Below are 15,273 nucleotides of genomic sequence, written 5' to 3'. Positions count from 1 at the left end.
GCATTAAACAGAAGTATGATCAGTAGTTGGGGGTGGGAAGAAAGGTCTGGTGTGGGTCAGAGACCTATAGGCATTGCGGTTGGAGCCTCCGGGTCTCCCTTGAATAGCAATTTGATGAGAATAACATCAGACCATAGGGTTTAAATCCTGGCCCCTGGTAGGAAGGAGGGTTGGGGAAGAGCCAGCTCCACCACACAATGCCCAAGAGGCCCAACTTTGACTTTGGGCCTCCGAATCTCCGTCAAACAAAAAACCCTACACGTCCTAGGGGGTCTCAGCTCGGAGTCTGACCCCAGGTTTCGCTGGGACAAAACGGTCCCCGCCTGGGTGAGAACGAGATCTTCTGGGGCCACGCCCTCCTTGGGGGCAGCGAGGGGCGGTGCCAACTAAACCCGCGAGTGAACCGCCCTAACTAGTTTGTCCCTGCGGCCGTCTCGTAGGCGACGCCCCGGCGCCCGGAGTCCTCCCCGCCTCCCATTGCCATGGCTGCCGGTGGCGGCGTCGCTCCTGCCGGCGAAGGTCTGCGTTACGCCGAGTATTCGCCGCCGGCGACCAAAAGGGCCGATGCGGACATCGACCACGGACTGGTGAGTCCCGCCGGCCGTTCCCGCCCGTCTCCGGGCCTGCGTGCTGGCACCCCGCGGACTCCTGTAGGCCGTGCGTCACTCCTCACCCCTCTCCCTTCCGACGGTGGTAGTCCCGGCGTTCACGTCCTTGTCCCACCCCCTCTTTCGTGTGCCGAGCTGTGCTCGGTGCCGGGCGTGGACGAGTGGGCGTGTGTAGCCTCTGTTTCCTCAAGGAGCTTACAGTCTTGCGGGGAGACAGACCAGGAGACAGGCAGTTGCAGATACCGCGTGATAAGTACGGTAGGATGGATTCGCCGATCACCCATCATCCTAGGTAGGATGGATTCACCTATCGCCTAGAGTGGACCCCACTCCAGCCTTGCGGGGGTAAGGGGTGAAGTCAGAGGAGGCTTCTTGGAGAAAGACGGTTAAAAACTAAGATCTGAAGAATGAGTGGCAGATAACTCAGCGAAGAGGAAAAAGTGTTTCAGGCACCAGTAGTAGTGTCTGCAGTGTCGTAAGCCAGAGAAACAGGGCCCAGTTGGAAATTGCAAGTGGTTTCTTCAGGCTAAAATGCAGAGCTGGGAAAAGTACGTGTCCAGTAGAAGCGTAATGCAAGCCACATACAGATCTTTAAGTTTTCTGTAGCCATTTTTAAAACGTGAACAACAGGTGAAGTTAATTTAATTATCTTTTTAATGTTTATTTTTGAGAGAGAGAGAGAGAGCGGGGGAGGGGCAGAGAGAGAGGGAGACACAGAATCGGAAGTAGGCTCAAGGCTCTGAGCTGTCAACACAGAGCCTGATATGGGGCTCGAGCTCACAAACCGGGAGATCATGACCTGAGCGGAAGTCGGATGTTTAACCAACTGAGCTACCCAGGTGCCCCAGGTGAATTTAGTTTTAACAATGTATTTTATTTAGCCCCGTGTATCCACGTTGATATTTTGACATGTAATCAATATAAAATTGTTGAGGTATTTTTTATTTGTATCCTCTTTTTATTGTACCAAGTCGTTGAAATCCAGTGTGTGTTTTACACTAATGGCACATCTTACCTGAGACTAGCCACATTTCAAGCGCTCAGCCACATGTAGCTAGTGGCTACATTATTAATCCGTGCAGTTGCCAGATATAAGTGGGGGCTAGAACATGCGAAGTATCTGATAAACTTCGTGAAACACGTGAACAAGTTAGGATATCCTGAGGGCAGTGATACCATTTTGATGAGCTTTAAGCAGAGAAGTGACAGGTTTGGCTGTTGTAGAGTTCTCTCAGGCTTTGTGTAAGAAGAGTGGAAGAAGTCTAGAAACATGGCTGTTTTGTTTCTTTTTCACGTGGCATTCCATGCTGTGCCAGCCTGCCGTGATGTAGACCTTGCCTTTAGATGCACAGCACTTAACTGTCCCATACCCTTTGTTGACTACTGTACTGTGACATTTTTTATGTTGACCTGTCGTTTTCCGGTATTTTTCTAAGTTTCCTAAGAGCAGGGACTGGGGATTTTATTCTAGTAACCGCTCACTTTGTGGGCACTCAGTTATCCTTACTTGATTAACTGATAAATTTCTGGAGCGGTTAGATTGGGCTTGCCTGGGAAGGTTTCCGGAAGCAATGTGTTTTCATTCAACAGACACTTCTTTTTAAAAAAAATTTTTTTTCAACGTTTATTTATTTTTGGGACAGAGAGAGACAGAGCATGAACGGGGGAGGGGCAGAGAGAGAGGGAGACACAGAATCGGAAACAGGCTCCAGGCTCTGAGCCATCAGCCCAGAGCCCGACGCGGGGCTCAAACTCACGGACCGCGAGATCGTGACCTGGCTGAAGTCGGACGCTTAACCGACTGCGCCACCCAGGCGCACCCAACAGACACTTCTTGAATACTGCTAGGTACCAGTTATTATTCTAAGGCCTTGGGATAGGTGAGTAAACACAACAGGTGAAAGTTTGAAGTAGTAAGCTCTGAGCTCTTGCTTGTTTGAGTCATTTCATACCACAACCTTGGGAGGAAGGTTCTTTTTCTCATTTAAGAAATGAGGAGATTCAGAAAGTGGTAAGTAGGGGCGCCTGGGTGGCTCAGTCGATTAAGCGTCCGACTTCAGCTCAGGTCATGATCTCACGGTTTGTGAGTTCGAGTCCCGCGTCGGGCTTTGTGCTGACAGCTCAGAGCCTGGAGCCTGCTTCAGATTCTGTGTCTGCCCCTCCCCTGCTCATGCTCTGTCTCTCTCTGTCTCAAAAATAAATAAAAACATTAAAAAAAAAAAGTGGTAACTTACCCAGGATCATTGTCATAATAAGTAAGGGGCAGACCTAGGATTCCCTCTACCCTTCCACCGTGACTTGCTGACTTCTTAGAAATAAGGCTTTTTGAGGGTAATATTCAGTCTGTGATGTAGACCGGGTAAGTTCTTAGGTAGAGGAATCTCTTTATGGAGAATTGTAGAAATCTCAGTACTGGACCGACTTGCAAGGCAGTTGGCAGCTCTGGTATTTTGAAGATAGAAGTAATATTGGTGATCTTTCACATCTGTAGGTACTTCATTTGGAAGAGGGTATGTGTAGAATTTAAGATATCAGTTAGATGTCTTCAGTAGTCCAGGCATATGAAGGCTAAAGTGTGGGCCAGTGATTCTAAAGTGATTCCTGTCCTACCTAGTGCCCCCTTTTTTATAATAAATATTTTGTAAAGTCTTCTGTAATATCCTAAAATGATCATCATAGACAATGAAATATACTCATAAAAATAACTTTTAAAAGTCAACGCAGTGCAGGGCACCTGGGTGGCTCAGTTGGTTAAGTGGCGTCTGAGTCTTGTTTTCAGGTTAGGTCATGATTGCACGGGTTCATGAGATCAAGCCCCGCGTGGGACTCTGCACTGACATCACAGAGCCTGCTTGGGATTCGGTCTTCGCTCTCTCTCCCTCCTTCCCTCCCTCCCCCTCTCTCAAAATAAATCAATTAAAAAAAAAAAAAAAACAACCAATGTAGTGCTTTAACTGAAACATAAAGGTGAAATATTTTATTAGAAAATAACAGGTTTGCTATTTAGGTATGTAAATGCTCAGACATGATTATATTAGAAGATAAAATGAAGTAATCAATTGCTGGCATATTGCAAAGAATCACTATGAATGTGACAACTATAAATGCAGACTGATTTCACATGCATTCTGGCATTTCAGATACCGTAAGGGCCATCATCATTGACAAACTGATTTTTCCCAAATTTGTTAACAATGTTTGGTAAAATTTTGAACACAACAAAGTGGATACTTCCCTCAGTTTACATAAATAATAGTTGCACTTCTGAAAAATTTGGTCTTCTTTAAAATAGCACAAAAATGGGGCGCCTGAGTGGCTCAGTCGGTTAAACCTCCGACTTCGGCTCAGGTCACGATCTCGCGGTCCGTGAGTTCGAGCCCCGCGTCGGGCTCTGGGCTGACGGCTCGGAGCCTGGAGCCTGTTTACGATTCTGTGTCTCCCTCTCTCTCTGCCCCTCCCCCGTTCATGCTCTGTCTCTCTCTGTCCCAATAAATAAATAAACGTTAAAAAAAATTTTTTTAAATAGCACAAAAATGATATGTTTTATATATACTATATTATAAAAGTTTAGACTAAGATGATCATAAATAAACTTTCCACCTACTTAATACCCAGCAGATCTTTTAAAATCCTGAGGGATGCAGACAGTTCTCTGTTATACAGGGTTGTCTTACACATTTTAGGACTTCTAGGATGAATAGTTCCCCATCCACCAAATACCCTCCGTCCTATCCAAATGATTGTGACAACCAAAAGGTCCTCACAGATTTTCAAAATGTCCCTAAGGATCTGTTCTGCTTCTGTTGGAATCATTGGCCCAGGTAATGACCAATGATGTGTTCGAAGATAAGAGAACTGATAGTAATAATTTTGGGAGAGCTTGGAAGTACTGAAAGTGATGGGAAGCTGACAAAGAGTAAGTGTTAGGAAAAAAGAAACAACCCAGGAGTGGGACATATGGGTAATCTTAGGAAATAAAATAGTAAAAAATAAAATATCAAGGAGTTGAAGAAGAAATTTTTTACATTGTTTCTTAAAAAGATCCAATTTATTTTAAAGTTGTTGAAATATACTAAAGCAGCTGTAGATGTTAAATAACTCTTTCTCAGGTAAACTTCCCTTTAGAGACTAGGAATTAATGTGCAATAACCAGTTTAGGAGATTAAAAAGATAAAAATACAGGCAAAAATACCCGTGTCATACCTTGAATAAAATAGTAGCTTAAAATTAATTCTTTAATAGAGGTCATGGTCAGATTTTGCTTTGTAGCAAAACTGATTCTTATGAAAAAGTAGAGAAGAAACTTGAATGTTAGGAAGAGAATATTACCAGTTTTTAAAGCATTTTGAAAAAAACCCGGTTTGTATGAAATGATAGCCTTCAGTTTTCAGTACTTTCCCAAAAAGTGTAACTCCTAGTGTCAGTAGCATAGTGTAACATGTAATTAGCCACATACACATTTCAGTATAGGCCAGCTTGGAAACGAAAACCTATCAAACATGTAAGTCATTAACTACTTACTACCAAAACAAATCACTTCTAGTATTTTTCATTGCAATTTGATTTAAAATGTTTACCTTGAAGTTTCCCTTTGAAGAAATCACATGACTTACATATTGTATATCCATATTTTTAACTTTATCTGATTTTTTCCCTCACTGTTATCATAAGCGGAGGTTAACTTTATATGATAAGAGGAGGCTGAAATCTAAGCTCCATGGGCAGGGACTTTGCTTGCTGTCTGTGTTTTTCCAGCATTTATAATGGTGCCTGATATGTGATAAGCTTTCCAAAAAGAAATTGCTGAGTGAATAAATGTTATTCTGGAATGGGAAGGAATGAGAACTATTCTCTCAGTGAATGGAGTTAATAAGAATTTCCACTTGTCTCACCACTGAGTCCTACAAACAAAAATACAAACTTCAGCTGCCTAAAATGTAGCTTATTATGTTCTCTCCCCATACGAGCTGATTCTCTTCTTCCCCCTATCGTGAACAATGCCATTATCACTTCTGGTTTCTTCTCTATCTCCAGGTTTCTTCTGTTAGTCCGTTATCCTGATCTCTGATTTCTTTCTCTGACCTTGCCACTGCTATTCTGTTAGTCTTTATCATCTCTCCCCTGGCCTATTGTAATAGCCTTTAAAAAGCAGTCCTCTTGGCTTCTGGTACTTTATCCTTTTTAAACTTCACACTGCCATCAGTTATTTTTATAACCTTTTTATAAGTGTACCATGGTCCAAACTTTCCTCAGGGTGGTATACAGGGCTTTCTATCAACTGACCCCCAAACAACTTACCCCAACCCTATTTTCCATTCCCCACACTGCACTGTACCCTGTGCTCTGACTTCACTTGGTGTGGTTTTCTCCTCTGTCTGAAATTCTTTGCCTGGCAAACTCCTGTTCATTTTGTGAGACTCAGGTTACTGATGTGAAGCCTTGCCTGACTCAAGTTCCCTCTCCCTAGTAATGTTTCCTCTTGTGTACTTCCTCAGAAAGTTGTACAGTTTTTTGAAATATTTCATATATCAATATTATTCATCGTTGGGGTTGCTAGGGTGGCTCAGTCAGTTAAGCATCCGACTCTTGATTTCGGCTCAGGTCATGACCTCACGGTTTGAGTTCAAGCCCTGTGTCGGACTCTATGCTGACAGTGCAGAGCCTGCTTGGGATTCTCTCTCTCCCTCTCTTTCTATGCCCCTTCTCTCTGCATGTGCACTCTCTCTCTCAAAATACATAAATAAACTTTAAAAAGTTACTCATCTTTGTATAAGCACCCAGGCTGTGAAGTCTTCTGAGCAAGAACTTTTTTATGCTTCTGTGATTGCACTGTAATTGACCCAGGGTAGTCACTTAATTGTTTCTTAAATGAACAGCTATTAACTTTATTACTGTTGAGTGACTTAAACATGAATGTTTGATTCTGACATTGATGAATGTGTTTTTTCTGTAGGATTTCTCCTTTATGTTAGCCTCTGAGGAAGAACAGGAGTCTTTGTGTTACTTAGCACTGGGCCTGGTGCATGCTGAGTAAATGTTTGTATATGTATATGGTAAATGCTAAATAAATATTTGTGGTATGAGTGAATAGTCTCCATCTTTACTCTCTGCATCGCCAGTTCTGCCTCTTCCTGAGGCAGAATGATTTTTTTCCTTCTTAATTTCCCACTGGTACAGCTATTGTCTATCTTGAACTTAAGTGTTATAGTCTCCATAGAAGTTTCAGCATTTTATAACACTTTCAGGCAACTTATATTTATTGAGAAGGTTATTTACTGCTTATGCTGTTTTGGAAGAATAAAATGCCTTAGGGAATTAGTAAACAAATGTGAAGCTCTTTTTCCCCTCCCCCAGCAGTGGCAGTTGTGATGGAGTGAGCTGTTTTCCCAATTTTCAGAAATACTTGGATTCATAGTAGTGGAACATTTAAATTTTTTGGTTTGTTTGGTTTTTTTTGTTTGTTTTTTTTCTGCTGAAGATTTGAAATTAGGTGACAGTAACAGATACCAGACTTGACCCACTTGTTGATTTGCTGGTATTTAAATAGTGCTTCTCCTTTTTGAAATATGTCTTTTAAACTAAGATTAGATAGCCTTTATAGGCAGGGACCAAGTTTTAAGGATCCTCATTCTCTCAGCTCTCAACATAGTACCAGTAACCTGGTTACTGCTCCATAAATTTTTATTGAATGCTTAAATTAGCAATTGAATGAAAACAACTGGATAGGAAAAAAATAGAAGATGAGAGAAATGTTTTATAGAATTATGAACTGATAGCCCTAAGGAATAAAAAAGAATAAGATAAATGAGACTCTCTTGTTTCACTTTTTAATGGTAAAGAGAGGGCTAAAATATAAGTAATAGTATGTGTAGTCAGAGTATACATAATACTCTGACTTCTGATGTGCTTTTCTAGGTTTTGGTAATTTTATTGCTTATTAACCTCCAATAACACAGTCTCCAACTCTGTTTTTAAAGTTTGTCAATTCAGTTTAATTAAAAAATTTTTGGGGGCACCTGGGTGGCTCAGTCGGTTAAGCATCCGACTTCAGCTCAGGTCACAATCTTGCAGTCCGTGAGTTCAAGCCCCGCATCGGGCTCTGGGCTGATGGCTCAGAGGGTGGAGCCTGCTTCCGATTCTGTGTCTCCCTCTCTCTCTGCCCCTCCCCCGTTCATGCTCTGTCTCTATCTGTCTCAAAAATAAATAAACGTTAAAAAAAAAAATTAAAAAAAAATTTTTTTTGAACATCAAATATATGGAAGCTATATACTAGATGTCTGTGGGGAGGATGTGGATAAACCAGGATTGCCACTCTCAAGGACAGATGTCAGCAAATTTATTTTGTAGAGGGCTAAATAGTATTTTAGGCTTTGCAGGCCATAGGGTCTCTACTACACTACCGAACTCTGCCATTGTAAAGCAAAAAGTAGCCATAGATAATCCATAAATGTGGCTGTATTCCAAAAAAACCTATTCCAATAAAACTTTATTTTATTTATCCAACAAAATAGTTGGAGGGCCGCATTTGGCCTGTGGGCTTTAAGTTTGCCTGTCACTGCTCGAGAAGGTAAATTGGATCAAATTTAAATACCTAATGCAAGACCGATTCTATTAAGTGCTGTCCTACTTTAAAACTCCTAGAAGAGAAAACATGGGCAGCAATTTCTTTGATATTGGCCTTAGCAACATGTTTTAGATATGTCTCTTCGGGCAAGAGAGACAAAAGCAAAACTACCTAAATGTGAGATACGGAGTCCCATTTTATTAGGTAAAGTACTGAGGCTAAGTGCTGTAGTAAGTACAAAGATGAATCAAACATGGGTTTCTCCTCAAGAGCCTTGAAAAATATCTCATTTTTCAAGAGAAGCTAGAAAGATAGAAAACCAACTGTAGCTTATATTAAGGGGGGAAAAATAAGGGAAAATATGTTGGGATAAGATTGTGGATATACCTGAGTGGCAGGTTAAGGAACGAGTACCTTATCTATAGGCTGTTGCAGTTTTGTAGGAGCTGTGTGATCAGTAGTGGGCTTCAGGAAGATAAAGCCTAGGGCATTGTTCAAGAAGGGTAGAGGATAGAGAAGCAGAAGAGGGCAAGACCAGTTAAGATTGTATTACAGTGGACAGTCCTCTGGAGTCTAGAAGCCGTAATGGCAGCTGTAATAGTGGTGGTAGCTAAATGTTTTGTACCAGGTATTAGGCTAGTTCTTTAAATGCATGAACCAATTTAGTGCATGTAATAACCCTGTGAAACGTAGATACTGTTATAATCCCCCACTGATGGATGAACGAATCAAAGCTTAAAGCAGTGAAATAATTTGCCCAGGGCCACACAGTTGATGTGTGGATGAGCTCCAAAGGTGTTCTGCTTTCTTTTCTTTTCTTTTTAATGTTTATTTATTTTTGAGAGAGAGCCAGAGCATGAGCAGGAGGGGGGCAGAGAGCGAGGGAGACACAGAATCCGAAGCAGTCTCCAGGCTCTGAGCTGTCAGCACTGAGCCCGACATGAGGCTCGCACTCACGAGCTGCAAGATCGTGACATGAGCTGAAGTCGGTCGCTTAACCAACTGAGCCACCCAGGCACCCCGGAGTTCTGCTTTCTCTACTCTGCTTTTACTCCAAATATATTCCATCCCCATTGCCCTTCAACCTGTCTGTGTCCTCAAGGTCTAACTAGGAAAACAGACATATTTAAATTATGTAAAACAAAGGAAATGGAATGTAGAGAGTTGGTTTTACAGGTGAAGAGTTGTTGAGAAGATGGGATTGTGAGGCAGTGCAGAGGCTGAGAACAGGAAAAAGCCACTAGCGCTCTCCGGCTGCAGGGTCAAAAGGAAGAGGTGTTTTCATAACCACTGTTCTGTAACTAGACCGTGGGGGTCTGTGCAGGAGGGAGCTGGAGCCTCGGGACACGGCTGCTGCGAGAGCTGCTGCTACAAGGCAGAGGAAAGGGGAGAAATACCGTGGACTTCCCTTTTTCCCCACCCTCCTGTCTCCCACCATTGAGCCCCATTCATCAGACTCAACTGGAGCCGGGTGACACAGGAGCCTGCAGGACTCAGCTCTCCTCCCAAAAGAACAGAGTAGGGAAAAGCCGGGAAATGGACCAGTGAATGCAAACAGGTCTGGGACCAACACACTCACTTTTATCTATTTTCAGCTGTAAGGTGATTTGAATTTCACAGATGTGAGAAATTTGAAAGCATAGTCTCCTACCAGCAGTGTTACCAAACACTAGTTTATAAATGGTGTGCATTCCCTTAGCCCACAGGTCTATGTAACTCACAGCGTAAGACAGAGTATTTCAGGAACTCCATTTTCACTGTCTTATGTGCTCTGAATGTTATCTAAATGCTGTTAGGGATTCAATAAACATTATTAGCTCTCGTGAAAATCTAATCACATATAACATTTTTTTTCTTTTAAAATTAGATGTTTTTTCAACTACAGTTTTAGATTTACAGAAAAGTGAGAAGAGAGCACACAGAATACCCATGTACCCACACTCAGTTTCCCCTTTTAACATCTTGTGTTAGTATGGTACATTTCTTATAATTAACAAGCCATTGTTGCTTCATACATTATTAACCAGAGTCCCTACTTTATTCAGAATCTCTTGGTTTTTACCTACAGCCCTTCTAATGTATTCCAGGATCTCATCCAGGAGATCACATTACATGTAGTTTTCATGTCTCTTTTGGCTTATCTTGACCGACAGTTTCTCAGACTTGCCTTGTTTTTGATGCGCTTGACAGATTTGAGGAATGCTATTCCGATATTTTGTCGTGCCCCTCCACTGGAATTTGTCCATATGGAAGGCACGTACTAGAAACATGATTTCTCACTATTTAGGTTCTCCTTGAACTAATCTGATGACGTAGCATTTGTCTGGTTTCTCCACTGTAAAGTTAGCTGTTTTTTCCCCTTTCCCTTCCCCTACTGGACTTTTTGAAAGGAAGTCACTATGTGTGGCCTGCATTTAAGGAGTAGGGAGTTATGCTTCCCCTCCTTGAGGGTGGAGTTCTTTATGAAAGTACTTGGAATTTTTCTGCACAGGAGATTTGTCTCTTCTCCCCCATTTATTTATTTATTCCATCATGTATTTATATCGGCCTGGATTCATGGATATTTATACTTTGGGTTATAACAGTATTGTTTATTTTGTTGTTTAAATTATTCTTCCTTCGGCCTTGGTATCTCTTTCAGTTGGTTCCCATATACCTTTGACATACCCCATTATTGTGGAGTTTTTTTGAGCACTTCCTTACTTCTGGCACTATAAGGCATTCTAGGCTTATTTTGTATATTTCTTGCTCCTGTCCTAGAATCAGCCATTTCTCTAAGAAGCCTTGTGTGTATAACATTTTATCTCATGGGAAACTTCATTCTGGGTCACAACTCTGGATCCTAATAGTTTCATTTTTATCCTCTTACCCAACTTGTCCCCATTTTCCTTATCTTCCTCTTGTGTAGCTGATGAAGTATGATAGTAAAAGATTTCCTTGTCTTGGAGTAAGTGGCTTTGCTTTTAGTCCACTAGAGAATGTGGCATTTCTCCTACAGCTTCAGCAATGCACTTTTTTGCTTTGTTGGCTTGGCTTTATTTTTGTTTTTCAATATCTGCCGACAGGGAGTGTCAGGGGATTGTGAAATCAGAGAGAGAGAGAGAGAGAGAGAGAGAGAGAGAGATTCATCAATTGTTCTGTATTTATCATTATATTTCAAGTTTGTTATAGTTTTACCAGGTCAGTGAACAGAAGTGCCTATGTCCAGGGATATGGTAAAATATCACATATTCCTCTAAGTAATTTATTATGGTCTTCCAGAGAATAATTCCACTTCCTTTTGGTATCTCTGGAATTTCACAATAACTATCATCACCATCACAACTGAAAAAATAGTTTTGGGGGTGCCTGGGTGGCTCAGTCAGTTACAACGTCCGACTTCTGCTCAGGTCATACTCTCCTGGTTTGTTAGTTCGAGCCCATATCCGACTTCTGCTGTCAGTGCATGGCCCACTTTGGATCTTCTGTCCTCCTCTCTCTACCCCTTCCCCCGTCATGCTGTCTCTCTCCCTCAAAAATAAATAAACATTAAAAAATTAGTTTTGTATAGCAGGCATATAGAACTGAGGAGATAAGAACTAAGCCAGCCATGAAATCAGTTACAGATGGTACTACAAACAGCACTTTTCCCCTCAAATACTGCCTACATACAATGATGTTACAGTTTTATTCACCAAAAACTTTATTACTATGTAGTATTTAATAATATTTCTAAATATATGGTTTTTGTAAAATCAGTAGATTTTTAAAGAGTAGATTTATTTTTTTTTTTTTTAGAGAGAGAGAACATGAGCAGGGGAGAGGGACAGAGGGAGGGAGAGAGAGAGAGAGAATCTTTTATTTTTATTTATTTATTTATTTTAAAGAGAGAGCATGCAAGTAGGGGAGAGGGGCAGATGGAGAGAGAGAATCTTAAGCAGGCTCCACACTCAGCATGGAGTCTGATGTAGGGCTCAATCCTACAACCCTGCAATCATGACCTGAGCTGAAATCAAGAGTCAGACACTCAACTGACACCCCTTTTCTAATGTGTGGCTTGAACTCATGACCCTGAGATCAAGACCTGAGCTGATATCAAGAGTCGGACGCTTAAGCGACTGAGCCACCCAGGCACCCCTGTGAAGAATTTTAAATAGAAGTTTTAAAAAAGGCTCTGAATTGATACCCAGTTTGTATATTCCTTTAACTGATTCAGGGTAGCCCGTTTCAGCCTTTCCCTCCATTCTAGAAAACTTGTACTATTCTATTTAAACTACATGGAATATCATGTAGTTTAGAACTGTTGACTCATTCATTCTCATTTCTAAGTGTCAACACATCTATTTCTTTTTTTTTAATTTTTAAAAAATACTTATTTTTGAGAGAGAGAGAGAGAGAGAGAGAGAGAGAAAGAAGGGTAGGGGCAGAGAGAGAGGGAGACACAGAATCTGAAGCAGGCTCCAGGCTCTAGGCTCTGAGCTATCAGCACAGAGCCCAATGCAGGGCTTGAACTCAAAAACCGTGAGATCATGACCTGAGCTAAAGTTGGATGCTTAACCAACTGAGCCACCCAGGTGCCCCTAACACATCTATTTCTGATACTAAAGTTGTCTATATTGGTATCATAGAGTTTTTGACTCTGAGATTTTGTAGAGGATTACTTTTTCACTTTTGGGGGCGCCTGGGCATCCGACTTCAGCTCAGGTTGTGATCTCATATTTCGTGAGTTTGAGCCCTGTGTTGGGCTCTGTGCTAACAGCTCAGAGCCTGGAGCCTGCTTCGGATTCTGTGTCTCCCTCTCTCTCTGTCCTCCTCCCCACCCCCCACTCACACTCTGTCTCTTTCTCTCAAAAATAAACATTAAAAATAAATAAAGGAGTTGTTTTTTTTTTTAATTCACTTTTGGCCAGTACAAGTTTTTTTCCAGATTTGTTTGCCCCAAAACACTGCCTCTTAATCTTTTCAAATGTAAGTTCTTTTATAAAATGAACTTTCATACCTGTCTCCTCCTGCTTCCATATTAGTAATATTTTCTATTTTTATTCATTGCATGTATGAAAAGAAGATAAAACTGTATGATATGCATGAATGTACTGACTGCATGATGTGCATGCAAATGGTTAAGGAGGAAGTAAACTAACAGTTAATGTCTGCTAAGTGCCAAACACTGTGATTACATTGTCCCATTTCTCATCATAACCCTGTGAAGTTAGATGCTACTTTTCTTACATATAAGAAAACCGAGGACCAAAGAGTTCTCAAGGTCATATAGCTAGTAAGTGGCAGGACTAGAATATGAAACCAATTTGACTTTGGAAGTCCTTGACTTTTTCACTAAATTATATTGCTGCTTCATCATTTAGATATCGGAAATTGATGAAATCCAACTCTAAGAAATGATTTATAGCCCTGATATTTGTGGTAATTTTCAGAGTCTTCAGATGCTTCAAGATAGTTTAAAATTCTTAAACCTTGAAGCAGAGTTAATTTTATCTCACCTTAACTCAGAAAGGAAGAAAAGAATACTGTGTAATGAAATTTAAGCTGTGAGTATTACCACTCTAAGAAATTGTTGCCTAAAGTAAAATAGGTTCTTGTAAGGGAGTAAAAGTAGCTTTTAGAAAGTGGCATGATTTGCCAAGCAAGAAGAATAAGCAAAGCTACAGAGTGTTGCAGGTAAGGTGTACATCAGGTGTAATCTAAGGGAGTTTAGGGAGTACTTGCCCAGGGCCTCTAAAGTCAGTGTAATAAAAGCTTGTAGGAGTGCATGATAGAGAAGAGGCCAGCTAGAGATTCAGCAAGATCATTTTTATGCTCAGGGTGCAAACTTAAGTGCAAGGATAAAAAGGGAGATGCCAGAGATCATTGCATTTGTTTTTATTGGAGAGTGCCAGGAAGAATTTGTTTTTAAAGGTTATTTGTAAGTAGATAGGTCAGTGCATGTTTCACATATGCACTAATTTATTTAATTATCCCCTGTTGTTGGGTATTCTAATTGTTTCCAACTTTTTATATTATGAATAGTGCAGTTATAAATATTCTCATATATAAGTTTTTATGCACCTCTCTGATTATTTTCTTAGTGTAATTTTTTCCAATTGTAGTTAGCCTAGTGTCTTGCATATATATAAGGCTGTTGATTCCTATGCTGAAATTACTTTCAAGACAGATTGTCCCAATTTGCATTCCCAGCATCAGTTCATGAGATTGTTCATTGAGTTACTCCCTCAACAACTTGTAAGACTTTCAGTTGTTGGCTAAATTGTGTGCCTTTCATTAGTACTGGTCTTTATACTGAAAGAATGACAGAGTGCCACATGTTCCCATCCAGAAGAAAAGTTGAAGGAAATATGAGTAATTCCACTTATTTGCTTATTGAAGTGGTCAGTTTTATCCGCTTCCATACTTAAAAACTGAATGATTTTATATTAAATGTGAGAGTATTGAAAATACAACTTATTGGGAGTGGGTGAGGGAATATAAAATTTTGTGAAAAAATAGGGAATTATGAGGAGTAAGGGCATCAAGGACTGGTGCTAGAATCTAGTTTGGCATGAAATAATTAAATGACATTATGTTCTCTAGGTCATTAAAAAACTAATAAATAGGATAAGACATTATAAGGTGTTTGTGAATGGGTGTTGAAGTCAGATAGGGATGTTTCATTGCCTATGAGCTCACAGTGGAAAGATTGATGAATTTTTATAATCTTTTGAAAGAGCATGGCAATAATTTAATTTTTTTTAATGTTTATTATTTTTGGGAGAAATAGAGAGACAGAGTGCAAACAGGAGAGGGCCAGAGAGAAAGGGAGACACAGAATCCGAAGCAGGCTTCAGGCTCAGAGTTATCAGCACAGAGCCCAGGGCGGGGCTCGAACCCATGAAACACGAGCCGAAGTTGGATGCTTAACCGACTGAGCCACCCAGGTGCCCCATTTAAAAAAAAATTTTTTTTTAATGTTTATTATTTATTTTTGAGAGAAATAGAGTGCAAGCAGGAGAGGGCATGGCAATAATTTTGAATTGTTGCTTGAAGACATAGGGTCTGGTCTGGAATTAGGATACTTGTATTTTAGCCCAGGTGAAGACACTAATGACCAATGCTAAACCTTGGACAAGG

At 40.8% G+C, this 15,273-nt stretch overlaps 1 protein-coding gene across 1 annotated transcript in view; it reads left to right on the top strand.

Moving 5' to 3' along the window:
- Positions 1-446: 446 nt before the first annotated feature.
- Positions 447-15,273, top strand: part of DNAJC15 (DnaJ heat shock protein family (Hsp40) member C15) — a 72,389-nt gene continuing 57,562 nt past the window's right edge. The window contains exon 1 of the mRNA XM_040448526.1: positions 447-587. Coding sequence (XP_040304460.1) covers positions 483-587 — 105 coding nt within the window. The 5' untranslated portion in view covers positions 447-482. The remainder of the gene's footprint in view (positions 588-15,273) is intronic.

Source organism: Herpailurus yagouaroundi, unplaced genomic scaffold, assembly GCF_014898765.1.
Source record: "Herpailurus yagouaroundi ecotype Mexico unplaced genomic scaffold, PumYag 197, whole genome shotgun sequence".
Taxonomy (NCBI): Eukaryota; Metazoa; Chordata; class Mammalia; order Carnivora; family Felidae; genus Herpailurus; species Herpailurus yagouaroundi.
Note: the sequence above shows the minus strand (reverse complement) of the source record. Positions and strands in the feature narration are given on the sequence as shown.